This window comes from Cyrtonyx montezumae, unplaced genomic scaffold (genome assembly GCF_038088225.1).
Source record: "Cyrtonyx montezumae isolate F1298 unplaced genomic scaffold, pur_monq_1.0 scaffold_32, whole genome shotgun sequence".
NCBI lineage: Eukaryota > Metazoa > Chordata > Aves > Galliformes > Odontophoridae > Cyrtonyx > Cyrtonyx montezumae.
Window position 1 is genome coordinate 3,502,396 of NW_027072037.1, and position 27,654 is coordinate 3,530,049.

General features: G+C 48.7%; 2 protein-coding genes across 2 annotated transcripts in view; both read right to left on the reverse strand.

Moving 5' to 3' along the window:
• The window catches only part of SETD2 (SET domain containing 2, histone lysine methyltransferase), a 50,854-nt gene extending 44,192 nt beyond the window's left edge, over nt 1-6,662 (reverse strand). Inside the window, exon 1 of the mRNA XM_065744981.1 lies at nt 6,408-6,662. Coding sequence (XP_065601053.1) covers nt 6,408-6,445 — 38 coding nt within the window. The 5' untranslated portion in view covers nt 6,446-6,662. The remainder of the gene's footprint in view (nt 1-6,407) is intronic.
• A 1,902-nt stretch (nt 6,663-8,564) lies between these two features.
• Nucleotides 8,565-27,418, reverse strand: KIF9 (kinesin family member 9). The gene is made up of 20 exons (XM_065744999.1): nt 27,323-27,418; nt 26,569-26,734; nt 26,368-26,474; nt 25,773-25,997; nt 24,200-24,283; nt 24,001-24,093; nt 23,328-23,475; nt 22,793-22,857; nt 21,688-21,765; nt 21,029-21,097; nt 20,533-20,637; nt 19,190-19,245; nt 17,978-18,068; nt 16,881-16,999; nt 16,101-16,283; nt 14,342-14,550; nt 12,799-12,978; nt 11,292-11,407; nt 9,247-9,351; nt 8,565-8,746 (listed from the first exon to the last, which is right to left on the reverse strand). The coding sequence occupies exons 1-20, from the start codon at nt 27,416-27,418 to the stop codon at nt 8,639-8,641; spliced, it is 2,403 nt and encodes an 800-aa protein (XP_065601071.1). The 3' UTR covers nt 8,565-8,638.
• Between the last annotated feature and the right edge of the window lie 236 nt (nt 27,419-27,654).

Consider the following 27,654-nt stretch of genomic DNA (forward strand, 5'->3'; position numbering starts at 1 on the left):
CACAAAGCTCAACCCCACAGCTTCCCCTGAGCACCCTGCTGCACCTGAAAGCACACCGAATGAAAAAACAAACCAACCTCCAACTTCTGTGCCCACTTACACTCGCTGCTACCGGCTTTGCTGTCGGCTGGCATCGCGGACTCAGCACCACGCAGGGCTCAGCACGGACCCAGCGGCTCCACTGAACCTCAGCAATGAGGGCTGGGTGCTAAAAGGGTGGGAAAAAAAAACCAAAAAACGAAAAGGAAAGGCAGCCCCTCCCCTAGAAGGCCGGCTCCTGGAGCAGCCCTGCCAGCAGGGCCTTCTACCCCTGCCCCTCCTCCTCCTTCCCCCACTGGAGGGCTCTCAGACCTCAAGCAGGTACTTGCAGGCATCCAGAAGCTGCTTCCCATGTGTGCATTCCTGCAGGGATGCTGAGCGGGGAGAGTACATCCATCCCCATCTGAAGTCATCCCATCCCCTCCTGAGGTTACCAGCATGGCATCCCACAGCCACAAGCACCACGTGGCAAGCAGAGCCTGGTGTAGGGCTGCCTCTGCACTAAGAAGACGTGGTGGGTTAACATCTGGCTCTGCAGGCATGGAGGTTGTGCTTGCAAAAGCCTGCAGCAAGCCCCACTCCCCTGACTAGCTGGTGGTAAAGCTCCGAGCTGCCTGAAATAAAGAAGAAAGCTCAACTGCTCAGCACAAACGAGACATCACACGCTACACACGGCAGATACTGAGCACGAAATTGGGCCAGGCCTCATGTCACACATCAGCAACTGAAGGACCCACATCCGAACTGCATGTCACTGCAGTCAGTCCTGCCACAGCAGGCACTCCCTGGGTGCAGCTCTGTCTCCGTGGCCCGGCTGATGGTGCTGGCAGGTCCCCTAGAACCAAACCTGCCTGCTCTAACTCCATCAGTGCTGCTGACACTCGGGTGCAGGCAGAGAAAACGCCACCCATGACGTTCAGAGTGGAAATATATCACCTCATTGCTCCCCTACACCACAAAGCAGAACCAGCACATGCCTCCTCTCCTCGCAAAACATCTGTGCTCACCTCAAACCAGGACCAAATGTGGTGAGAAGGTGAGTTACAGCGTGCAGGCGCTCCTAAATTCACACAGCAGGGACGGAGCTCTGCAGGGGAAACGTCAGCCCTTATGGCTTGAGCCCACGTGTCCCACACTGCCCGTTTTCCTTGCACTTAAAGCCACGTCAGCTCCAGCCCTCCTTTCCCCATTTCACCATTCTCCATCCCATCACACACTGGGCATTTTCTCATCTGTGCCTGCAAATCTCCCTCCAGATCCAGAGCAATGTGACGTCTTCTGTTTGCAAATGAGATCCAAAGGGGAGAAATCACCTCTCTGCAGCCCAGAAAACTGCTGTTTCAGTGGCACAGCTAAAATGCCACAATCTGAGCCAGGCTTAAGGTGGACACTCCAACTGGGAATCCTTACCGGATTTATTTCCTATGCCATTATGGATGAAGTTTAATCTCCTGTGACAAAACCTGCCCAGCAGGTTAAGTCAGCAGCGAGGCACACGTTACAAGCCACCCTCCAGCCCTAGGAAGGGCGACCCAACTCAATCAAAATGAACTCCTGAAGAAATGAAGGCTTTAAATCAAACTGTTGGGAATGACGTGAGCGCAGCGCAGAGAAGGAATTACGGCCATAACCTGCAGCCCGTTGCATCACAGCCGGTTGCTGCAGCCATGACAAACACAAGCCAGAGCAGACAAACATAACCTGCATCCTCCTCGGAACAGAAAGCAGCAAGGGAAACATAAGCTGGAAGCAGGCTGCACCAGCCAGCTCCAAACACGCAGCTCTGAAGTGCTCCTGGTGGAGGAAGGAGCGTGGAGAGCGACGTTCCGTTAACTTAGGAAGGTGCAAACCTCTGCAGATGCACTTCAAATCTGAAGGCACTCGTGCAGCAGTCGTGGTGCTTTGGGAGCTGTAAAACCCTTTGGGACAACCATAGAACAACTGCATGCAGCCCTGGGAATGGCGTTGAACCCACTGCACGCAGCGGGGGTTGCTGAGACACAGCTGCAGAGCTCAGCTCTTCCTCCCTCCTCTCCCCAGACTCAGCTCTTCTTCCTCCTCTTCCTCTCACCATATCATTTCCATCAATTTCCGCCTCCTGACCCACATTTCTCCTTTATTCCAGTTTCTATTTCACTTCACCCCCGGGTTCTGCCCTCTGGACAGATTTCACCATGTGCTGGAACCCTGGAATCGATCCCAAGAATAAAACCCAGTGGTGAGAGGCACCTGCAGGGACAGGGCACCTCCTGCAGAGGTCAAAGCACCATTGATGAAAAAAATCAAGCAATCTACTGCAGCGAGAAAGAGCAGAGCCAAACTTCTGTCCTCTCCAGACTCCTCCTCGAGAGAAACCAACCCTTCTGCTCAACTAAAGGAGAGTTTGGGACCCTGTAAAACATGCGACTGAAGAGACCAACCCCAGCTGGGGAGGGGGGCTGGGACTCAATGATCCTTGGGGTCCCTTCCAACCTGAGCCATTCATGATTCCACTCTACGATTCCAATGTCAGTGTCTGCAGTCCCTTCCCCTGTCCAACACACGCACAAGGACGATATATTTAGCACTACTCTAATGTTCTCCAACACAGGACATGGCAGCGCCAGCGACGTCGCATGTTCATTCTAAGTGCTCCTTCTTCGACCTGCTCCAAGGGAAACATTAAACTGCACGGGGCAAGAATTCAAAATAATAATGATTTAACGATTTAAAATAATGATTTTGATTTAAAAAAATTAATTACGACAAGGCAAACTGCCTGTTTTCCTATTTATAGGAATCTGACTTGGCTGTGAACACGGGAGCACCAGCTGACCGCAGCCAACGCGTGGTGTACCTTTTGTCCCTGGTGGTTTTCCTTTTCCAATGCCCCCTGAAGTCACAGTGGGGAGGAAGGACAAGGCAAGAGCCAAAAGGTCCTCAGGGACCCAAATGCAAGAGTAAGATCCAAACTCGGGTACCACAACTAAGGAGCAAAGCCAGGAACTTCAGGTTTTGCTTTTAGAGACCCGGGTGATGTTACAAAGAGGAACGTGTGGGATAACTTACAGGCTGACAGCCTGGGCAGAGAGCACGGCCCCGAGCTGCTGGAGCTCAGGGAGTGATGGCACACCACTCTCAGACACAGGGGTTGGGTGGTGCTGCATGGGTGATCCTGTGGGTCCCTTCCCACTCGGGACAGTGTGTGGCTTTATCACTCCTGCTGTCCTGCGCACCAGCAGCTGTCTTTCCAGCAGGTAAATCTGAATGCTTAAGAAGCATTTTTCCATCAATAAGCTGACTTTTCAGACACACACATCATGTGTTAATTCAGAAGTGCATCGCTTATAAGCTCTCTCCCACACCCAGACAGCAAAACCGAAGCTCCTCCTTCACTGCTCTCAATTTCCCACCCCGTGAGACCGTCCTTACTCTCCTCCATAGAGGAAATGCAGGTGTAAACCCAAGCTCCCAGCTCCATTATCAGCTCCATGGCAGATATGGCACGCTTGAAGACCTACGTTTGGATATTTAACCACATTTGCCTGCCAGCAGCATCTGCCCAGCGCTGAGAGTACGGAGGTGACCGACTGTTCTCCCCAGAGAGAAGCAGAAAATAGAATCCAGATGCCTACAGGAAGCAAACAAAAAAATAATAACAATAACAACCCAGTCCCAAAGTAGAATCACAGGATGATTAAGGTTGAAAAAGACCTCGGGGATCACTAAGTCCACTCCCTGTGCCCACTGACCACATCCCCACGGTTCTGGAACACCTCCAGGGACGGTGACCCCGACACGTCCCTGGGCACTGCCACTCTGCCCACAAACAGCCCAAGGCTTGAGTCTCTACAACTGTGACATAGCAACAGCCACAATAAAACCCTGACATTTCAGACTGCTTGGATTCACGTCAAGTGCATCGATAAAACCGTTCCGGTGTGCAAACACCGAGCCCTGGCCATGCCAAACCACCTGCACTAGTGTCCTCTGTCCCCAAGTGCCACCAGCCTCACAGTGTCTGCCCACGGAGGCCGAGGACAGCGTCACCCCGAGGTTCTGTGGTCATCATGTGGGTGATGCCTACCAGACAGCGAAGCAAGAGACGAGTGACCCCACTGCAGCATGGGGACAACAGCCCCGTGAAGAGTCGCTCTTCACTCAGCAGTCTTCCACTGTTGGTATGCTGGGACCCATCTCCACTTCTGAATCAGCTGTGCCACTCCAGCGCCCAACACCGCTCTGACACAGCGGGTTTCTCCCGCTTGCACACACCAACACGGGTCCACTTGGTCAACTCAGGCAACAGGACAACTGAGTGAGGCCCCAGCACCACTGCCCAGAGAGCTGTGGTGCCCTGTTCCACCCCTGGAGGTGCAGAGCACCAGGCTGCACGGGCCCCTGAGCAGCCTGATCTGGTGGGGGCAGCCAGCCCACAGCAAAGGTTTGGAGCTGGATGATTTTTAAGGTCCGTTCCAACCTGCCAGGATTCCTGACCCCAGGAGGGGTTGCCAGCACTGCTCATGACAACCTGGATCCTATTAGCTCACCAGAGCCCCTCTGCTGCCAGCAAGACTCCATCACACGCCGTCAACGTGCACCCAACGCATCACCTCGCCAACCCTAACCCCAACAGCTCCCACCCTCTGCAGCCAGCACCAAGTCCTAACTTGGCAGTAATTCCCACAGAGCATAAACCTACCAGAGACAGACCTACCAGGCTCTGCTCACATCAGCACTTCTGGCAGGGGGACGTGCAGATGGTGACAATCACCAGGCACCATGCCTCTGAGGAAGGTCACCACCAAATGGAAAAGAATCCTCTGGGCAAAGAGAAGGCACACAGCACATCCTCAGGATGGCACCACGCTCGAGGGAAGCGTGGCATGGACACATGGCATGGGGTGCACACACGGGCTCCTACAAACACCCCAACACGTCCTGCTGGCTTTCCATGTCTCAACCTGGAATAATCACCCCGAAAAAGCTCTGTGGGGAGATTGTTCCACGAGGAGCACTTCTGGAAAGAAGCTGTTAAGTAAATGGCTCTGACTTCGAACAGCCCACACGTGGGATGATGGGGATGGTTTTAGGTGAAAAGCAAAGGTGCCTCTCCAACCTCCGGGGACAGCATTCAGTTCACTCTGAAGTAGTCCGAAATGCAAAATACTTAGATTAAACTTTTGCTGTCTAACAGCAGAGCCACTTGAAAGCAACAACCCCTCCTTGGACTGCTAAGAATCAGGAAAGCTCACAACCACCACAAATGTGGTGCCCACCTCCTTACTGCTTCTTCTCCCAAGGCATGGGAGAGCCCCAAGAACCACAGCCAGCCAAATCCTACCTCAGCCCAATGTGAAACCTTTTCTCTCCAATTTTAGCCAACTCAAATGTGGGCATTGCTCAGCCAGGCATTGTTTCAGCCAAAACAGATCCACGAGTGTGGTGCCCACTGTTTCCTTCTCCCAGCCCACAGCTGCACCTTTGGAGAACCCCAAGAACCAGAACCAGTGAATCCAACCCCAACCCAACACAAAGTCCTCCAACTCTCCCTAATTTTAGGGCATCTCAGTGAAGGCACTGCTGAGCCGGGTGTCGTTTCAGAGCAAGGAGACCCTCAGCCTCTTGAGGCGGGCAGGCACATGGCTCGCAGCACTGCCCTGTGGTTTGCTGTGCTGTCCTCACCCAAAGCGCCATTCCCAGCTCTGCCTCCATCCGACAGCAGCATGGGGTGCTTGGACCGGGCTCTCCCCTCCTTCCAGCTCGGAGCTGAGTGCCCGTCAGCACCACTACATGCACACCCTTCGCACAGAGCGCCCCGATCCCACAGGGAGGAAGGCTAAAAACGCAAAGATATCCTTCAGAACCGGCACGAAAAACAAATCAAGAGAAAGGAGACGCTACCACCAACTACTGAACCGCTCCGTGGGACGCGGCCATAAAACCACGCCGCGGGGAGCGGCTCCCCGGTGGGCAGCTCCCCTCCTCCTCCCAACGCGTCTCGCTGACCTCTTCCTGCTGTCAGGAAACGGGGTGCGGGCTCACCCCGCGTCCTGAAGGGACAGAAAGCGCAGAGCTCAGCAGGCCCCGTTACACCCGCACACCAACGAGAAGGCCCCGCCGGAGGCCCAGGACACGTCCGCACCGCCCCGGCCTCCTCGGCCCAGGCCCCGCCGCGTGGCCCCGCCGCCCCGCACCCCGCGAAGGCCGCCCCCGTCCCAACCGCCGTCCCCTCCCGCTCCGCTCCGCTCCGCTCCGTTCCGCCCCGCGCTCCCTGCCCGGCCTCCCCCCGCCGGCGCCCGGCCGCGGCGCTCACGCAAGGCCGGGGATGCGCGGCCTACCGCCTCCCCGCGGGGCGCGGGCCCCAGCAGGCCGCAGGCCGCGCTTACTCCGGGGTCGGGTGCTCCGGGTCGTAGAAGTCCCCCATGGTGGGGCGGGCGCTGTCGGGGGAGGGGGGGAGGCAGCGCGGCCCCTCCCGCGGGCAGGGCCGGGCCGGGGGAGCCCCTCTCCGCCCTCCGAGCCCGGTGGGGCTCGGCTCCGCGGCCGCCGCCTCACATCCTCCGTGGGGCCCCGCGCTGCAGCGGCCGCCGGCGGGGCCCCGCCATCCGCGCCGCGCCGTGCCCTGCCCGCCCGCCGAGCGCCGATCCGCCCCGGCCCGGCCCGGCTCCTCCCCGCCGCGACGTCCGCGCCGCCGCTGCCGCTGCCACCGCTCCCCCCCCACCCCCCCCGCTTCCGAACGGGGCTGCGGAACGGCGCCGGGATCCAACGGAACTCACCGCATCCAACGGCACACGCGGGAGACAATGGGACGGCGGGCAACGACCAGGCGAGCGGGACCCGGTGGGACAGCTGCTCCCCAACCCCTGCCCTGGGCAACCGGGAACCAGTGGAACAATTGGAACCCAACGGAACAACCAGGATCTAATGGGACTACTGGGACCTAGCAGGATACCGGGACCCAACGGGACAACCACGACCCAACGGGACAACTGGGACCCAATGGGACAGCCGGGACCCAACGGAGCAACCAGCCTCCCTCTGGGGCAGGCAAGACAACTGGGACAACCCAGACCCAACAGGACAACCAGGGCCTTTGGGATCACTGAGACCCCCAGGATCAGCACCAGGACCTCCAGGATCAGCACTTGGATCCTTGAGATCAGTGGAAGCCCCAGGATCAGCTCCAAGACCTCTGGGATTGGCACTGCAACCCTTGGGGTCACCAGGACCTCAAGGATCAGTACTGGGACCCATGGGATCAACAGGAGCCCTGTGATCAGAACCATGACACTGTCACCCCTGTAGCCCCATGACCACCCCCTGGGACAATCAGGACCTTTAGGATCACCCCACCAGGACTACCTCCTGGGATAAACAGTGGGATCACTCACACCCAAGGATACAGGACACAAGCACCCTTGGGTCAACCAACACCTTGGGATCCCTGGGACCCCCAGAATCACTCTACAGGATCACTGGGGATCCCTCACACCCACGGACATAGGCACCACAGGACACCCCAAGATGGCTGAAAGCTGCTTTTGCCCCTTTCAAAGATTATTTTATTTCACCCTGAGGGGAGAGATCCTTGTTTCCTTTGGAAAATCTGCCTGGGTTGAACTTCCAGCTGCTTTAATAAGCATGTGGAAATTGATTATTGCAAAGGAACGGCTGATGTACACACACAGTTATCACTAGCCCTTGGGCTGAGCAGGCGATATTACAGCAACAAAGTGAACTGTGAGGAATTAAAGCCAAGCAAACAGCTTGGACTAATTAATTTCCCCAGTGTTTCAGGTGAAAACCCCCAGCTTGGGATGCTGGAACTTGTGAGCAGCCCACAGAGCTCCAGTGAAGGAAGAAGAGTTACAGCAACGGGCTGTAGTGGGGATGTCCCATGTCCAGGTCACCTATGCAAACCAGAGCGGCTTGGGGAGGAGATGTTGCCCTTCCCAGCCATGGTTCTGTGTGGTATGGGGTCAGCAGAGCAAGGGATGTCCCTCAGAGGACTCAGCTGCTCAGTGCTGGAGGTGGCAGCGGCCCAGTGAAGCAGCACAGTGCTCTCCTGAGCTTCCCAGTTGCTGAGTGCTGCGATCTCACCCGGATCAGAACTACCCTGCCCTGCTGTAACTCAACGCTGTATCTAATGCTCAGCAACTGGTGGAAATGCTTTCTTGCAGGCACCTCTCTCCAGAGCGTGCTGCTGGAGCCCAGGGCCTGCTTCAGTCCTAGGGTTCTCACCCACCCCTGCTTGTCAGGATCCACCCTGAGAGCATGGAGCCAGCACAGATGCACCCTGATGCTTGTGCAGGTGAGAATAAGGCTGGGAGGCTCTGTCCCAGGAGGAAGAAAGGCAGGAGCAGCTCAGGGTGTCCATGGCACCCCTCTGCCACTACACTGCGTGGCACAGGGACACCCACAAAGACAAGTGCTGCTGTTTCAGCTCCCTTGCTCGCATCCTAGCTGAGCGCTGGGTCTCATTACCAGTAACTGTCAAAAGCAAGGTTTTTTTGTTTTTTTTTTCCTAGTGTTTTTTTTTCCTTCTGTTTAGTTTTGATGAACCACTTATGGAAATGACATCACTCATCCCCCTTGTGCTGAGTGCCAGGTGAGCCCCAGTCTATGTGATGAGCAGGAACGACAGGGCTTTATCCTTCCCTGCAGTCGTGATGCGCCCGGGTTTCTTGTGCATTAGCTTCAGGGATGACATGGCTCTGCTGTATGCATGCTGGCAACAGAAAACAAACAAAACCCAGTTATTTTCAGAAGTCTCGTCAGTAAAAGCATTTTCCCTGCCAAAATAAACACCCTTTGCAACCTTCCCAAGTCAGGCTGCCCAAATAGGAACCGTGGAGAGGGCAGCTCTGACACAGCACCATTGATTTGCACAGTGATATAACGGTGCAGCCTAACACTTGTTCTTTCTGAATTCCCACTAAGTTCTCTCTGGTGATTTATGGTGAGCCCTTGCCAGGAGGGAAGTAGTGGTGAAAAGTGCTTGGATTGCTTTTTAGCAATGGGATGGGTCCTGTATGTCAGCCAGTGGCAATGGGCATCTCAAAGAGCTTCACTGTGCTGCAGAACCCATCCAGAGAGGTCCAAAAGGCGAGGTCCAAAAGGCCACGTCCAAACTGCACCAGGCCCAGGGGAGCCCTGCAGCAAGGCACGGAGCTGCTCTCACGACACACACTGGCAGTGTTGCAGGGAACTGGGTCCAGCTGATGTCACCTTTTGATCAGTTTTCATTTTTGCCTTGTAGAACGAGACAGAACCCGGCCCACTGGGGAGCATCACCTCCTGCATCCGCTCAAACCTGTCCTGCTCATCTTCCTCCTGCCAGCAGAAAGACAGAGCCATGTGAAATCCACGCATCGTGGCTGACGGATTCCATTCACTGTGTTGAACACTGGTTCTCAGAAGCCTCAGGACATGGGCTGGGAGGGGTAGGTGCCCTTTTCCCCTTCCTTAGCTGGCACAGAGTGGAATGGAAGCATGATTTATTAGAATTATAAAATCATGGAATCAATCTGGTAGTGTATAATGTGCCCATGTCTGAGGAGTGACCAGATGGATTCTTTGGTCTCCTTCTGATCATGAGCAGCCTGCAGAAGGTAACAGTGACTCTGTGGCATGATAACAGGTAAATGGCCAAGCTGATTCAAACCACGAGGAAAAGGGGCAGAGCCTGGAGAAGTGGATGAGAGCAATGGAGAATCAGCTTGGAAAAGGAAAAAAAAAATGGTTGAAAGGAGGAAAGCATCCTCTACAGGAATACCAACACTGCCAGTGGCACTGACTGGGAACCTCAGTGACCTGCCCAGGGAAAGAAGAGAAACCATCACCAAACTGCATTCTGAGGGACATTGCTTAACCCCTGCATGAAGATTCCTGCCTGTGACATCATCGACTTGACACAGCTGCAAAACATTGCTAAAAGGCATGTTTCATTCATCTTTGGGGTTTTAATTGATGTGATGACAGGAAACCCAGGGCTGGAAAGCATTCAGGGAGTTTCTGTGAATACACTGAGTAACCCAGGTTAGTAAAAGTGACTGGTGATGGATTTCCTCTGTTCCCCAAAGAATGGCACCCTGGAGCAGTGCAGTCAGTCTCCCTGCTGACCTCACTAGGCACACCACACCATCCAAAGGAGTTTGGGTTGCTTTTTTTTCCCTTTGGTTGAGGCTTTTTGGGCTCTTCTCTGCATAGTGATGCATTTGCAGTTTTCTAGGCTGGTATATCACAGCATTCTGTTTAAAAACAAACTTCTACATCTTTTTCTTACATAATGTTTGTTATTCATAATCTCAAGGGAATGACTTCAGTAGGACAGGAGGAATCTGTCTGTGATTAGCTTCAAAGCTCTTTGCACGCCTTCCAAGGAGAGAGTAAATAAAATGCTTCACTGAGATTTACAGTCAAAATAATCAAACATACAGAGACAAATGAAGTCATTTTCAGTTTCCCTTCTTGAAAGCTACAGCTGCCCTGTCCTCAATGACATGCACTTAGAGAGGGGGTCACACAGTTTTGCCCCACTTACAGTCCTTCCCAGCTGCCTGCAGGTGCCCCTCCTCCAGGGACAGACAGCTGTCTTTCCACAGCTGCCCAGCAGGGATCTGCATGGGTTGGGCAGTGATGATGCAGACAGGAGCTAATTGAGGGTGGGATGCACCCATAGCTCGTGTCAGACAGAGTGGAAGCTCAGCCACCACGTTCCTATCAAACAGCATTAAGGTTTTGAGCGTGACACTTAACAAGGAAGGACTGGAATAACTTCAAAAGAGAATAATGCAAAGAAGTATTCTGGTAAGTACAGGCTTAAGAGAAACGTTCACTGTCAGGAATGACAGAAGAGGTTGGATACCCCAAAGAGCTGGTTTCTAAGCAGAGGGCTGGCTAAGTACCAGCTGCCACAACATGAAACACAATAGCTTAGCTGTAAACATTATGGATCATACAGATTGGAAATGAGCCTCCCCACTGCCCCTTGCACCTCCAGGCACTTTGCCCGATTACTGATAGTCAGCAGATGACTGTGTACTTCAATCACTCTGTCCTATTTTAGCCTCTTAATGGCAAAGCTGATGGGAATGCAAGATGCATCTCCAGATAGCTGCTCTCTGCATCACGTCAGATAGCATTTCAGTGCCACGCTGCTTAAAAAAAAAGGGGCAGAGCTGCCATGCCATCTTCCCACAGGTTTAGCTGTGCCCTCATTACCACCCAACATGGGGCTAGCAAGAAGAAGTAAAGCTGCCAGTGAAACTCACCAGGCACATAACTCTGTTTATGGGAATCATTCCAGGTCTGATGTTGCCACTGGGCTTCAGGGCATCCTGCACATACGTGGGGATGAGGAAGGACTCATTGTACCAGATCTCAAACTCTGCAAAGCAAAGTGGGTTGCAATAAGCAAGGCTGTAGTGACCAAAAACAAGGGTGGATTTCTTCCCACTCCCTGCCCGTGGGTCAGGCAGGACCTCAGTGCTCCGAGCTCTTGAGCTTCAACCTATTAGAAGAGCTCGTGATAAGGACAGAGCACTGTCAGCTGGCAAAGGCTGCCAGGAGGTGGTGGGGAGCTGGTGGCCCTGGGGACAGTACCAGCAGGTGGCACTGCTCCTGCACTCAGCCGTCTTCCCCGAGCCGCTCGGGAGCAGGGAGCTGGCAATTTTGAACGGTCAGGGCATTTGAGGGTCAGATTTCAATCTCAAATGCTAAAGAAGCACAGCCGCATTCCATCCCATAATAGCCAGTGATAACACACAACAGGTGCTGCCACGCAGCGGGCGCTATGTTTTTCTAACGCTGGGTCTTTCCCAGCGAAGCAGCTGTGCTCTGTTCCCTTGGCAGGTTTCCCCACTTCAGGCACAGCTCCTGCAAAGGCAGCATCCCTCAGTGCGACCTGCTGCTCTGTGCCGTGGGAGTCAGGAGTAATTAGCAATATTAAACACAGACCCTGAAGCACAGACACCGTAGGTGTGATGCAACACCACTGGCTTTTCACTCTGGTCTCAGCTCTGAGCTGCTCCCTTTGCTCTGGGATGACACAGGTTCTTGTCTGAGTGGGTCCACGCCTGAGCTTTTAGACAGCAAACATTTGGAGCATCTGGAGCAAGCCCTGCATTTATTTCAGTGTGGGATTTACTGATGGATACAAGTTGTGCTCTGGCAAGTTTGTAGAAATCAGTGTTGCTATGTCCACAGTACCCAAATGTTTGGGATGCTGGCATTTGTACACCTACTGTTTTCCATCACAAGCATAAATCCAGGCGTACAGCAGGACCACCCTCCTGCTCCTGCAGACTCAAACTGAGCAGCCTGCAGCAGAGCACACCACGGATTTGCCCAGATCATGCAAAACAGAGGCGTGACTCATCAGCACGAGGGTTGTGCTCGTGAAGAAGGGGCGACAATGACTGAGCTCTGCTTCCTGATGCACTGCTGAAGTCTGAGTAATGCTCATCTCCCAGGGGTACAGAGGAGAGAGCTGCAGCTCAGAGCCAAAGCCAGGTGATGAGCAAAGGTGAGAACCAGGACCATTAGTGGGAGCGTTGTAGTTGTCTTCACTGTGAAAGGCTCTTACCCCACAGGAATGCACCTAGAGGCGTGACCAGGGAGCAGTATGCCATTACCTATGAGGATCTACAGAAATTCAGTGGTGTATATATATGTGTGTTGCATATGTAACAAATCTGTCGAGTGCTTCAGTGCTGAGATGCTCTTGAGCACTCCAGCTCCACCAGGTGCTGCTCAGAAGCTGCCCTGGTGTGCCAGTACCTGAGACGAGTTTGTTCCGGCACCGGTCCACCAGGTGCTGGCAGTACTGGATTTCTGCCTTCAGGTCCCGCAGTTCAGCATAGCTACACCTGTACTCTTTCTTCAAGTCCTTCAGCTTCATGATGAGTAAAAACTCCTTCTCGTCGATGATGAGGTGTCCTTTCTCATCAACGTACTCTCCTGGAGAGTGAGAAAAGGAAATTAAGGTTTCTCATGAGGGTGGAGAGGCACAAAGCACAATCCTTTGAACCACGTGGTAGTTACCCAGTTAGACTGAGGGTAACCACACAATTGATATTTCCTTTGACATGCTTTCTACAAAGACAATGCTGCAGTGATGTGGGGCAGAAATCACACCTGAACTCCTGAACCAACTCAGCCATCAGTCCCTCTGAGATGCAGGTGAGGAGCATGGACTGGGCCTGGCAACCTGCTGGGAGGTGTCACTTAGGGTTCTTACAACAAAGGATGTCCTCAAACCCCTCACCGTGGCTCCTGTGGTGTCCCCTTTGGGGACAAAGGGCTGACCAGCTCTGTGGAGATCATTAAGCCAATGCTGCTTCCCTAGGATGAATATGTTTAATTCTCAGATCAGTTTATTCTTGCAGTTTCCACAACCTGCCAGTTGGTGGACGTGCTCACAAAGAGCAAAGGCCCCAAAAAAGTAATGAGACTGTGAAAAGAGAAACCCTCACTCTGACATAGACTCAAGCAGATGATGCTCTTCGTTTAGCCAGAAGAGCTCTGTGTCTCGTAGGGACAGACCCTATGGGAAGAGGCCACTCTCAAAGCACAGACAGAAGAGCTGTTTTGCAGGAAGGGAAATGGAAGGCAGCTGTGTGCTCTGTGCCTGACACGGGGGCCATCATTCACCAGTCGGGGCCTCCTTTCTATTGACCATTCCCTTTCCCTCTCAGGGATGTTGCAGGGAGCACGAATTATGACAAGCTTTTTAGGCAGATTCCACCTAGCAGAAAGCACAGCAGAGTAGCAAGGAACCTACCCATTTTTTTTTGCCTCTAGCACTTTGCAGTTTGGGATTTTGACTTCCATACCCTAATCTAGATGAAATCAGACCATAGGGCAGTGAGGCACTAGGACTGCTGCCCAGAGAGCTGTGGGTGCCCAATCCTGGAGGTGCTCAAGGCCAGGTTGGATGGAGCCCTGGGCAGCCTGAGCTAGTGGGGGCCAACCAGCCCACAGCAGGGGGATGAAACTAGATGAGCTTTAAGGTCTCCTCCAACCCAATCGTTCTATGATTCTATGAGATGCAATAAACCTCCAGTATGGCAAAGCCCACTCCCCATGACTTCTGCACTGTACTGATCTGTGTTTTTCAGCATCAGAGCACAGAGTGAGGAGTGCAGAGGGCTCCAGTGCAGGAGGAATCAGGTGGCAAACCACAAGGCCAGCTGCAGAGCTAAGGCATGAAGGATGGCAAGCAGCAGTGGGGTGCAGTGGTCCCTCCACCAAAACTGCTCTGATACCAGCAGCTCCCTCTCCTGCCGGGTTCTTACTGGCCATTCTCTGTGCAGCAACCTACCCTGCTGCAACCGCTCCTGCCTCTGAGCCTCCAGAGCCTTTTTGATGTCCTCCATCTCCCGTTTGATGACCTTGATCCTCTGGGCTACTGCACTGCTTCTCTTCTTCCTGTCCAGGAGGATGCTTTTGTTCTCCTTAAAGACCCGGTTGATTTCGCTTCCGCACTCCTCTTTAAACTGCTCAAATGCCACTGCCCTGGATGGAGAGGAGCTGCAAGAGAATCCAAAGACACAAGGAGCTGTGGGGAGGTCAGTCTGTTCTGGCCTGCAGTTAGACCATAGGAGTGGCCATCTTTGAGGTTTGTGGATGGTATTTCAATGGACAGTTTGAGGATCCCAGTGTGCCGGCTGCATCCTGGTACCATCTCCTTGCCAGCCTTCACACTGCTGTCCCCCCTGCATAAATCCCTCAAGAGAGAATTATTTCAATGGATGCCACACTCCTCAGACGTCCCAGAGCTGATTCTTTCCTGGAAAGAGGATTTCTAATGGCTCGAATTTTCAGAAAAACACCTAATCCTGTTCCTCCCTGTTGTTGAACAGAAATCCCTTTTGTTCTTTTTGTGCTGGGTTCCCAGCACAGACTGGCCATGTCTGCCAAGCAAAGCCCAGAGCTGCATACACTTGGCTGCTCTACAGTTCTGCCTCCCATGGCCTTTAAGCTCAGCCTGTTTAGAAAGACTGAATTCAAAGTGGCATGTGTCAGTCCTGACTTTTCTCTGAAACAGCTTTGAGGCAGATGTGCCCCCACAAAGAGCAGCTTTTACTTCAACACAAAGCACACAGAGCAAAAGGAGAGTGCCTCAGGAGACCCTTGGTGCTACAGAAAGGAACACCATGCTCCAACATGCTGCTGGTTGCTCCTGGTCAGAGGGGTGGGTCTGGTAGTAGAAAGGAGCTTGAAGTCCTTGTGTCCCTCAGTCCAGACTGGTCAAAGCAAAATCCTCCACTGCTTTCCACTGGTTGATCTTCAAAGGGCATTTTTAAGTGACTCAAAGGCTGCATGAGACTGCTTTCATGCCAAACTGCTGGCTAAGCACTGCACAATGGCCACTGGGCAGACTGCTACAGCTTTGGCAGCTCAGCACCACAGTACCACTCAGCACTCGGGGCTGTGCCTTATGCAGCTGGAGCAGCAGCCTTCCCTGTGAGAATACTAAAATGCACGCAGAGGGCATGGAAAAACACAATGACACATTAAGGTGCTCCAGGAGCAGATCCTCCTGGGACGGCTTCACCCTGAGATGCTCTCCCCAGCTGCATGAACAAGAAAAGAGCAGTCATCTGCAACAAGGGCAATGGAGGTACTCCTAATACTCCAGAACTGCACTGCTTGCTGGGAGCTCTCAGCAACAGCAGATGAATGGTGATGGGAAAAGTGGTGTGCAGGCTGGGTTGTGTGGGGTCCTTGGCTGAGCTTCTGGGAGCTGAACAGCTTTGTGCTGTTGAGCACATTCTCATGGAAAGCATCTTTGGTCCTCATACCCTTTGCATATTTTACCCCATCAACTCCATCAAGAAAGAAATGCAAACCAGTGCAGCCCTCCTGTGCTATGCTCTTGTTGTAGTGCATGCAGATGATGGGCATGCTGTTGTGTTTTTGGCAGTTCTCCACAATTCTGCTTTGATATGGAACTTCCTACCATGACCTCATGCAAATATTGCCCTCTTTTCATGAGTGTCTGGAGTTTGGTGGCTGGTCACGAGGTCTCTCTGCACTTTGACCAAGGGGTGAAAAGTACCTTTACAGGAGAGGCTTACCTGGGCTGCTGGGAATCCTCCTCAGAGATTGGCTTTGAGGGCTGTGCATCAATATTTGCTGTATCCTCATTCCTTGCTTTCTCTTTCACATTCAAATTTGTGGTGGGAATTATTACCTGACTTTTTGATGGTAAATGAGCAGCCAGGTCTCTCCCAAAAGACAACCTTTTAGTTCCTTCCTTCCTGATAGAGGGAAAAAGATGAACCAGATTAATTTATTTGTAAGAGGGCACTGGAATCAAAGCATGCTGTAGGTGTTAAGTTTGCCAATTCAAAAGCTATCCTCTCTCAGCTTGCCTACATAAACAGCACCAGCCTGGTCTGCTTGTGATAGTCAGTGTGACTTCAGAGAGACCCAGGAAGGTGTTCACCAGATATCTTTCTGTTTTCCTAAAGAAGAACTGCACAGGGTGGTCCCCCATTGGTGTTTCTCAAGCATTTGGGGGAAAATGTCAGGGAGGAACCAAGCCACAGAAGCAGATGTAGAAATTGCCCTCTCAGGGACCTCACTTCTGTAAACTGAAGGGTCTTTCTTTCTGGTTGTTCCCCCTTCCCTCTGACAACCCCTTCTCAGTTTCACTCCACACCTGCTCCTCAGCCCACTGCCCCCTCCTCCTTTTTCTCTTGGCAGATCTCATTCTACCTAATACTTTAAAGATAACCTTGAAGTTTAACAAGTCTCCTGATGTCAGACTGTTCCCTTCCCTGCCTTCATCCACATGTGATGATATGTTGTTCAAAAAATGAAAACAAGGAGAGCAGTTTGGCTGCTTAACTCACCTGGACCACTCACTGCTTGTCCTGGATTTCTTCTCACCAGAGTTGGGTGAAACTGGGCTAAGTTTGGTCCCCAGATCATATCTCTTCAACAAATGGTCATCCACATCAACTATACCCACCTGAACACAGGAAGAAATAAAATATGGACAGGGGTTTAGCAGCTGCCTAGGCCATGATACCCAGCCAACAGGCCATCACCCAACAGTGACTTCACCTTGCTGTCCTAATCTGGAAATCTTTGCTCACTACCATGTATTTAAAGGAAACATCTATAAAATACAAATTAAAAGCTGAAATTATCCACAAATTCATACACTGAGTGCTTCATATACTTAGGAGGGCCTCGTGTCATGGAAATCAGTTCAAGTTTTTACTATAAATCTCTTATACTGCCCCAGTCATAAAGCAGGAGACATTAAATGTTAAAATCTACTTATCTCAAGGTTTTGCTTTGTTTGCCAGTTCTTTAAATATAGACTTGAATAGGTCCATTAGAGACCATGTGTTTTTCTGTTAGGCAAATACTTTGCATTTTCCCTTGTGCCTTTCCTCCCAAATATTCAAAGCATCTGCAGTTAAACCACAGAACAAGTAGATGACCCTGCAGAGCAGATAATGATTTGTTTCATCCATGTTACTGGGTGAAGGCAAGGCAAGGAAATAACCACTTCAGAGTGAAAGAATTTTGTAATGAAAAATAACGATAAACTATAGGTCAGAGTTTACAGCTGCATTTATGGTTTCCATAGGGTACATTTACATTGCTGCAAAAATTATAAGGTTTAAAATGGGCCTCACCAGATGCAGGTGACCTGGCCCTGGCTGACAGGCAGGTCACTTTCTTATATCAGCTTAGACTTTCTTCATTCCTGTCTTACCAATTATTCTGTTCAGATAACGGGCTGAATGCCCAGCTGGCAGGAGTGCTACTCTGTTAATGGGTGCAACTCTGCTTAGGGCACTCGCTCATCACACCAGTCTTTCTGAGTTCAGATTTCAATGGGGAGAAGTTGAGAACTTGAAGCAATTCAAGGTTCAGAAGCAAAGAAGATAACTGTAAATAGGATTTGGGGCAGGGCCCAAGCACCAGCCATTACCTTTTGTGCAGCAGCAATAGTTGCAAAGTCGTTTTTGTCTATCAGAACATATTTGCTTCGTAATCTCGTTTCCACTTCATCTTCCTGCTGCCTTTAGGAAAAAAAAAACACAGCCCCTCACCATTGTGTTCAAGGACTATTCCATATATCAAAAGCTGCAATATCTCCTAATATCACATTTCCAAATAAAACATATTTTACCTGTGACCTCATTTCCAAGCACCCTGTCTTGATCCTTCTCTTCCTCTAAGTGTTGAAACCTTTTTCTATTCTCCATGTCCTTTCTTTTTCTTCTTTTTAGACCATGTAGCTTATGAAAGCTTTTTATGGATACTTTAATACTTAGCACAGCCTTTTAACAGTCTAAATCACATCTGTTCAGTCATGTCTCTCAAATACAAAATATTACTCTAGCATAGAGGTTTTCAAACAGTGTTGGGTTTTTTTTTCACTGAAAGGATAAGGTGAAGCACTGTCCATGGGATTAATGATTATTATTTAACTATTCAAGACTGAAAACCTGCAAGTTAAAAAAAAGAAAGAAAACAAAAACCAAAGCCTGCTGCTTCAGCAGGACAAAAGGAGTCTGAAGTTCAAAAAAAAACCCCACACCATAATCAGTCAAAATGTTACCACTTTGGTCAATGATCCTTATGAGTCCCTTCCAACTTGGGATACTCTATGATTCTGCAATCTACTGTCTATCCAGACCACGACTGGAATGGTTGGTTAGCTGCCCTGACAGCCTCATCCCTCTTTGCTCTCTTCTGTTTCAGGACATGCAGACTGCTTGCCCTCGTCTTCAGGATTTTTCCCAGCCTGCCATTTTCAGCCCAAAAACACAACTCTCATCACTCACCAGTAACACTTTCAAATAGACACTTCCACACTTTCTCACCTCCCACACCGCGTGGACAGAGGACACTTCCTCAGAAATAGCCACATCATTCATATCACCCTCCTCAACATTTGCCATAATGAGTGAAGTTTATCATTAAGAACCTTTGCACGTGGCTAATGAACACTGGTAGGTTAGAGGCAACCATCTTCTGGAGTAAAAGCCAGCAGAAATAGTCCAGAATGCTATTATCAATTACAAGTTAATCCCTATACTTCATAATTATTTTCCACCCATGTCCTGGTAAGAGTGATATCCCACTTGATAGGATTCCTAAACCTTACTGTGAAATGTACCAACCCTGAACATCTTACCTTACAATCAGCTTGAACTGCCTAAATACCTCCTGGACTTGCCTGACGTTGATTATCTGAGGAAGAGATGCATACAGTGAAAACACAAGTAAGCATTTCCATGCTGTGGTTAGCTGTACTGATTCAAGTATTTCAGCTTGTGACAGCTCTGCTTTCCCATATGGGGGTATCAGCACTCAGTTACCTTTATGCTGTACTTGGCTGCAGGTGGATGCATTGCTTGCTCTGAGAGAGGATCTGATAGACTGTGATAAATGCCATGGAGTGCACAGTCAGCAAGTAACAAACTATTGACAGCAATTTTGCAGATGACACAGAGGGCACCTACTGAGCCACCCTGCAGATTACTTCTCACTGCTGTCCAGGACTGTGTTAGAACTAGCAGAGCACTGTCCTCAGTCCCCTTACCTGTGATATCAAATCAGTGTCCTTGAACCATACTGTCTCTGTTTCAGAGATGAGGAACAGAGACATGAACAGACAAATAACAGGGAGTGTGTAGCTGAGCAGGAATCTGCACTCAGGTATAGTCTAAGATTCTGGACTTAACTGTGAAATGCTCTCTAGTCTCACTCTGAAAGATTCTTCAGTCCCATTAATATCAATCTCTGTGTGAAACTCCTTAGTCTTCTCCCTGCCCTGCTCCACACCCACATCACATTTTGCAGCCCAGGTAAAACACTCCTTCAGTTCTGTGATAATTCTCCTACAATTCTGTGACAAGCCCTTATTCTGCTCCACTCCATGGGGACTTGGAGAGAAAATAACGCTCACAAGAAATTAGAGGGAGCAACTCAAGCTGTTGTTTCATTTAGAATCACAGAATACTAGAATCATTCAGAAAAAGAAAAAGATCTTCAAGATCAACAAGTCCAGCAATCAACCTGACCTACCACGTTGACCAGGTTCTTCTCTGCCAGGCCATTTTCCTGACACTTTCCCCCCACTGCCTGTACCTCTGCATCTTTTTTGCATTCATTTTGCAACCAAGCAGTTACTTTCAAGTTGACAAACTGTCCTAACAATCATTTTGGCAACACAAATTGCAAAAGATTTGGTTTGATGTTGACAGGGCACTTTTTTTTTTTTTTTAATTTACTTCTTTACCAAAGCACCAAATAAACCAGTTCAAAGGGGTTCATGACAGAGGAAGGTTCAAGTTTCTGAAAAAGCAAAAATGGTTTGAAAACAAAGAGACAGACCCTAACAAGACAGATATATATATACAATTCTGTAGCACCTCTCAGGTTAAAGACAGCCTCTTCAGAGGTTTTCTTTGTGCCTTGGATAAAAATGGGATGGAAGCAGTACATAAGTCCTTTTCTACTTAAAAAGCTACTTACGTCAATTTCATCAATGGCTCCTTGTAGATATTTATGGATTTGAGATTTGATCTCTGCTACCTGGACATCAGTCAGAGGGTCATAAGTCACCAAAGAACGATGTGCCTAAGACAAAAGGAGTGTCAGTGAGTTACAGAGTTCTCAGCAAATGGCAGGCTGACACTGGTCTGAGCCAAGGCAGCCTCATGTTTCATTTCTGGTTGCAACTTCTTGTCACCTGTACTGCCAGGACATGGGGCATGTCAGCATGCTGGAAGCAAAGCATTCCCTTTCAGACTTTACCCAAACAAGAAGGTGGCTTTGCAAGCCTTAAAAAAAAATAAATATCTCCAGTGGATGACAACTGAAGCTACAACACAGACTCAAAGCAGAGCTTTGACTAAACCCCATAATATTAAGCTGAATGCAGTCATGTTGGGTACTAAATGACTGATTCCACAGCAGAACAACAAAGCCTTAATTAGGTCCATCTCTGGTGGTGCAGCCTGTTCCTCACCAAGCTGTCATGCATAGCCAGCTCCTGCTTCAGAAGCCTGATCTCCTTTTCCAAAGTCTTCACTGTCCCCTAGAAGGAAAACAGAAGGGTAAGTAAATGACCAAATGCTATTAGGGGGAAAAAATGAACCTGCTGAAAAGCAGCATATAGCTGGCTGCTATATAACATCACAGCTGTGTGCCAGCTCCTCCAGAGTTTGCTGTCAGGTTTGCATTAGTGAAAAAGTGATCCTGGAAAACTTTGCCATTGATTGGCTTCCAACAGGACAGCTTCTGTTGTGTCCTGGGTGTACTGCCTGCAGAGCCAGCCCAAGTCATCAAGAGAAGGGCCATCTGCTTATTAACTTGCTGCTTTCCTGCTCTGGTACTGTAGGGGATCTCAAGTTCAAGACACAAAAATACTATCTTGAATGCAAAGAAATATGCAGTGCTCCACTCTGACCATTACTGAACTCCGCTGGACTTCCAACATTAATTTTAATAGAGACAGGAGTTTGAAATAATATATTTTTCCTGATATATTTGAATTCAGCCAGTCTCAGGAGGGCTGATGAATGGTTTTTCATTAAACTATCAAATCTCCCTTCAGGTTTTTAAGGTAATTATCCTAAATATTAATGAACTAAGATATAACTCCTTCCATTGCCTTTCTCTACATACCTCTGAGTCATGGATCACATTAATGACTGGCTCTGCTGCGATCCATTTCATTCTGGTAGCGAAACGAAGAGAAGACAACTGAAAAACATGTTTTTTAAGTAACTGAAAGATGTATTGGTGAGGATACAGTGTTCATAATCTGTTACTATTCAATTGCATCAGATCCCAGTACACAGCAATGCAACAGCTATTTAACTCCATGCAGCACTACAGAGTTTCTGTTTCCACGAATGTATCTTCCAGTGCTCACTGGCTGCTGTGTGATGAGCCAGCTTCAGCTGATGTCTTTGTCTTTTCTGTTTCACATGTGGACAGTTTTATCCCCCCTCTCATTCCTGATTGAAATAGCATGTCCTAATAACTCTGAGACACATGCCAAAGCCTTCTGGGCCTAATTCCTGCAATTGTTCCATCTTGCAAGCTGTGCCTGCAGCCTGAAAATCATCTTCCTATTTCCTGGGTAATTTTCCTTGTTTCTAGATGCTACCACAAGACAAGTAGGAGATGATAGAGAAACACAGCAGCATAGCAGGTGACTGTGCTTACTTTTTTTTTTTTTTTTTGCTCTGTAAATGGCTCTTGGCAAAGAGCAAGGTGATTCCCTTCTCTGTGCCACAGATGTGGTTAAGATGATCCACTTCACACAGTAAGGCTTTGGCCAATTTTATTCTTTCACAGCTTAGAAGCCTTACTGCTAGGATGCTACTCCTGGTTCCAGTGTCCCAAAAACCATCTGATAGCCAGCTCAGTTCTGATATGAGCTGGTGCCATTCTAATGAATTTACTCAAAACACATCTGCAGGGCTGAACCAACAACAATAATTGGTACCATCCAGTGTGCTTGGATTTTAGCTGCTTGGGCCTGCCATAATTCAGGCTGGTTTGCACTGTTTGCATCAGAAAGAAGACAGTTAAGAGCAATCTGTTCTCTGTAGCCGTTGAGATAAGAGGAGCTATCCAAGGTTTCTGATGGATGAGACAGGATGTCTCCGTGGGACTCCTGCCACAGCCCTCCAGGGAATACTCTTTAACTTCCTGATGGCCAACACAATTGCAACAGTAGTGTGAAAAAGACTTCCGTTCTGCAAAAATCAGCTCAACTTACAGTCTCTTGTACATGCAGAGCTTCTCCACAGATATTTGCCACTAGGACAGTATTGCATTTTCCCCCTGGAACAATAGATTGAAAAACAAAACAAAAGAAAACAACCAACAAACAAACAAACAGAAAGTAAAGAATTTAATTTTGTTGTTTCCTTTTTTATAGAAAATAATACATCGTGCTGATAGAGACTAGAAAATAAAGAAACAAAGACTGTAGTTGGTTTGTAACTGCCCCTCTAAAGTTCCAGATACAGTGGCACAGAACGACTTCAAAGTGAAATGTGTTTTTTTTAACCTGTTGACTGTGCAATAAGAAAATGGTAATACAAATTGTAAAAGCTTGAAAGTGGATAAATCAGATCAGAAGATTTTAAAAGCCCTTGGCTAATACAGGATAAGCTGTCCCGTAAGAGCAGTGCATGGCTTCTGCTTGCACACACATCGCTCTGAGTTTGTGTGTTTGTGTGTAAGAGTTGACAGGCTCGTTGAAACAATATTTTGCATACATTCTCTCCGGGGAGACACACAGCTCTTACCTAGTGAGTCCTTGAGAATGTGAGTGAGCTTGCTCTGCCTGAAGGGGATGTGCTCCCTCTTGGGATCAGCCAGGGCAATGATGATTTGCTCAAGGAATGACAGAGACTTGTTGATGTATGTGGCTTCCTTCAGCACCCGCCCTTCAGACTGCAAGAGCAAAAGGCAAAGCTTCCACAACGTGTTTCTGTTTGAACTGCAGAACAGGATGGGGATTTAATTCAATTTGGGATGTACAACTCCTTTCAGCTTGAAAACCTAAGTTGGCAGAGACTTTTTCATTACAAGTCTACCAGGTCAGCTAGCTTCCTTCACAGTGGGAAAAGGATGTATTTGTAACATGGGAATTCTACTATGATCAATACAGAACATCACACGGGACCTGTGGAGGTTAGCTGTTGAGTTCTAATTCTCTAAGCAAGTTTCTGCTCTAAGAGTTTGCCTGCTGTGGCCCAAGGCTGAGGACCTGCACTGTCACTCACAGAATGAAGAGGAAAATCATGAGCTCCTTGTCTACAGGGCTCGTGGCTCTGGCACTTCCCTTTGTGGAGAAATGGTAAGAGCCAGGTATACTAACTGAGCCTGCGTTACAGGCTGAATGCTGTTGTGTAAAGCCCTGTAATTTCACCTCCAACATGCTGATTACTGGACTCAAACATTTCTTCCATTACTTACTCCAGTCTTGCTCAGTCTCTCGGAGCCTGCCAGATCTATTAAGCTGATTTTAGAATTAACACATCTGACTTCTGAGAGAAATCTGAAACGAGACTGAAGGGGAAAAGAAAGTGAAGCGTGCTTAATAGCAGGCAAAACTGACACACAGATAAAGATCCTCTTCCATTTGAGTCCCTAGAAAAGCTGCTGGAGCTCTTACCTCAATGTAGATAGTAAAGATGCAATGAGATCTGGACGAATTTTTATTCAATGTGTGTTCTGCTATTACTCTGTTGGTCTCACCCTGCAAATGAAGGCAGAATTGAAGGCTGTTGTTCAGTTGGTTGGAGCAGCCACTGCAGGAACACTTGGTATTTGCCTCAATTTCTTTCTCAAAGGCTTCTGAAAGCATTTCTGCAACACTGCTAAAGGTCATTCACTGTAAGAGTGCCTTTTACCAGAAAACACTTTGTCTGCATTTCCACTTTTAAGGCTCAGTTCACAGCTGTGTGGCTTCATAAAGAACAGTCGGGTAAGCCTTGCAGGGACTCAACACCTCCTTAGCTGTTTCAGTTTCTCGATGAGAACCAAAGAGTTCCCCAGGCTTCAAAACCACATAGATTGCAGCCACAGGTTTGTATAATATTTAGAGAGAATAAAAGCAACACTGAAATAATGTTGCAACTGCTTGATAGGACTGCCAGTCTATCTGGTGAGACAGGAGAGAAAATGGAAGGTTCTACAGCACAGAAATGCACTTGTCCCAGTTTTCCTAGTCTGCTGCCTCAGAGAACAAAGACCTTTAAGAGCTACAAGGTCGGTGACTGGCACTGCACAAGAGAGCCTAGATCCAGGAGCAAGAACAAAGGTGAAAACCTCCCCGTAAATGCATGAAAGTTAGGCTGTATTACCATCTTCCCTCTATTTAGGAGGAAAACAGAAGCTGCTGTGAATCACAGGGCCTGGCTTAGGACACTACAGTTCCTTTATTAAAAAGGTAAGCCAAAGATTTTAAGGACACCAGGTGGCTCCTGGTAAAAACACAATTCCTGCAAACAGAAGCAATGATTTGTTCATGTTTTCCTTAGGAAATAAAGCACTCCCATGTAAAGAAGGATACAGCCACAAATAAGCAAACCTCTTTCACAAAAATAACCCACTGTGTGAACATCTCTCTGTAAAATCTTGTTAGACCTGTGCTATGACCATCCTAAACCATCTGCCAAAAATGTCTCTGGAAAGGCTCTTTTCCTGGGGCACTGTCCTAGCACACAGGTGTAAAACTCAGGAAGAAATTCCAGCATAGGTCAGCTGGTGGATCTGAGATCACAAATACTCCTTCCTATTGAGGCCCTCACTGACATCTTTGCTGATAACCAGGGAAATTTCAGTTTGCTGAAGGGGCAGTGGGGCAGCTGCTATGTCAGACAAGCCTTATGGCATGAAGGCAGCCTCTGGCTACCTGAACTATTTTGGTGCTGCCTGGAAGCTCCAAGGTCACTACTTTCTATGGCCTCACCCCTAACACATTTCCTCCATCACTCCATCACTGGAATACACTAAAGCCAGGGTTTCTCCATAGAGATCTTTCAGAATCTCTGCACAAGGGACATTTTCCTTGCAAGAACATAGACTACAAAGAGTTACCAGCTCTTCCACCCCCTATAAGAGAACATAGAGGGCTAAACCTCCCCCCAGCACTCTTGATCACCCACTCCCTGCATCACTGACTTCCCTCAGCTAAGCCAAGAAACATAACCAACAGATGAAGCATAATATTAGTTGCTTCTTGCCTCAAAAAGGAGATTTAGAGCGTCCTCCTCATCTCTAACAGAATGTATGGATAAGCCTTTCACATAAACACCCTGTGGGCAATCCACTATAGCCATCTGCACATCACTGGCTCCACTGCTGGTCATGGTGGACAGAAGGTCACACAATGTCTCATTGTAGATTTCCAAGTAGGATATCCGGACAGTGATGAACGAATCAAGAGAACGTGAGATTGATTTGAAGACCTGTGTGAGGATGAAGAAGCAGTCAGTGGCAAGGCTAGCTCACAAACAGAGCTATAAGCTATTTATGGCTTTACAGAGAAGCTATTTATGGCTTTATGAACAGCTATAAGTTCATCTTCGTGTGCACAGCCAATTCAGAACTGTGGTTGCCTGAGGGCTGGCAGGGTAAGTCAACATTTTTAGTTGACTTCAGTCCAGTTTCTCAGAACAATGTTCTGAAAACATCACTTCTGAAGACCTTTATTGTGGTGCAGAGCAAATGAAATGGATCCACCATATTAAAGCACTTTCATGAGTATCAGCAGTAACTGATACAAGTGGTGTTTTTATCATTTCCTGCAGCCTCTTTTCCCATTCAGATACTCTGTACCTGCTGCACAGCTCGGGGTATGATTCCTCGATGCTTGTACTCCACAGTTGCTCCCATCATTGTGTAAGTTTTACCAGCCCCTGTTTGCCCGTAGCACATTATTGTACCTAAAAAAGGATTCAAAGCAAAAGAATAAACTTGGGAGGGAATCTCTGCATTGCTCAAACCTAACATCAAATAACAACAATGGCAGCAAATTACCATTATAGCCAATTAAAGCTTCAGACACCAATTTCTTAGCTACAGTCTCATACATCAGTTCCTGGGAGGTATTGTGAAGGACACCATCCAGTCTGAAGGACCAGTCAGTCTGTTTGTTATTCACAACTCCTCTCTTGGCATCTTTCTTGATGTATATATCTATACTCTGAAACCCAAAAAGGAAATAAAGGTAACTTCAATAGCCATGAAGAGATTCAGGAGATATTGGCCAAAAAATATCCACCCGCTGAAGAGATGAAGGTGAGCAGAAAATGGAGCACAAATAATGTATTTTGACTGACCCTTATGGAATATTCCAGTAATAGCTCTAAAGAAAAGGAAACATGGCTAGGTTCATCTTCCAGTGATGTATCTGAATTGGGGTGCCAGGGAAATTATGAGTTAAGCAAGCAAAGGTCTGTGTTAACAAGGAAGGTAAAGTTAGGAACTTGCATATGGGGACTAGAAACAGACTTTGCTATTGGGAAACCTCTTAGGATGAAATAGTGGATACCACAGGGCATTCCTCAAGGATCAGTCACAGCCCTCTGCAGGATTTTTATCAGTGAATGCATCACAAACCACTGCCACACATGCAGATACAAACTCAGGAAGTAGTTAGTAAAAACAAAAATCAAAAAAACATTTGGCTCCATGGAATGAGAGAATTCTGTATTTCTTTGTGGGGGGGGGGGGGAAACAAAACTGAAATCAAATTTCAAACATTTTGCACTTGTAATCCGTTTCCATCTACCTTGTTGTCTGGCCCAAACTTGATCATATCTTGTGCAAAATGAGCTGTTGGCTTGACTCGCACAAAGGCACGGACTTTCTTTTCTGCTGCGTCCATTCTGAGCAGAGGGGAAGAAAAAAGAATAATCAACAATGTTGCTTTCCCTGCAATGAAATGGTTACCAAAAGAGGAGCTACAGAGTAGCAGAGCTCCGAAAAAAGTCTTGACAAATGTTTGGTTGCAATTTCTACCCTTCAAGGAGAGCAACTGTAGGCAAACAACTGCAGAAAATTCCTTCCATCAGTGTTCTGCTCAGAGAACTGAGCACAATTTCCTCTTGAGCATCAGTCCTA

Coding starts and splice junctions, on each gene's coding strand:
- KIF9 (XM_065744999.1), bottom strand. CDS start 27,418: ATGGACGCAGCAGAAAAGAAAGTCCGTGCCTTTGTGCGAGTCAAGCCA. Junction 23,476..24,000: donor AGAGACTGAGCAAGACTGGA/GTAAGTAATGGA, acceptor TTGCTCTTGCAG/TCTGAAGGGCGGGTGCTGAA. Junction 21,098..21,687: donor ATGTGATCCATGACTCAGAG/GTATGTAGAGAA, acceptor TTTTCCTTCTAG/GGGACAGTGAAGACTTTGGA.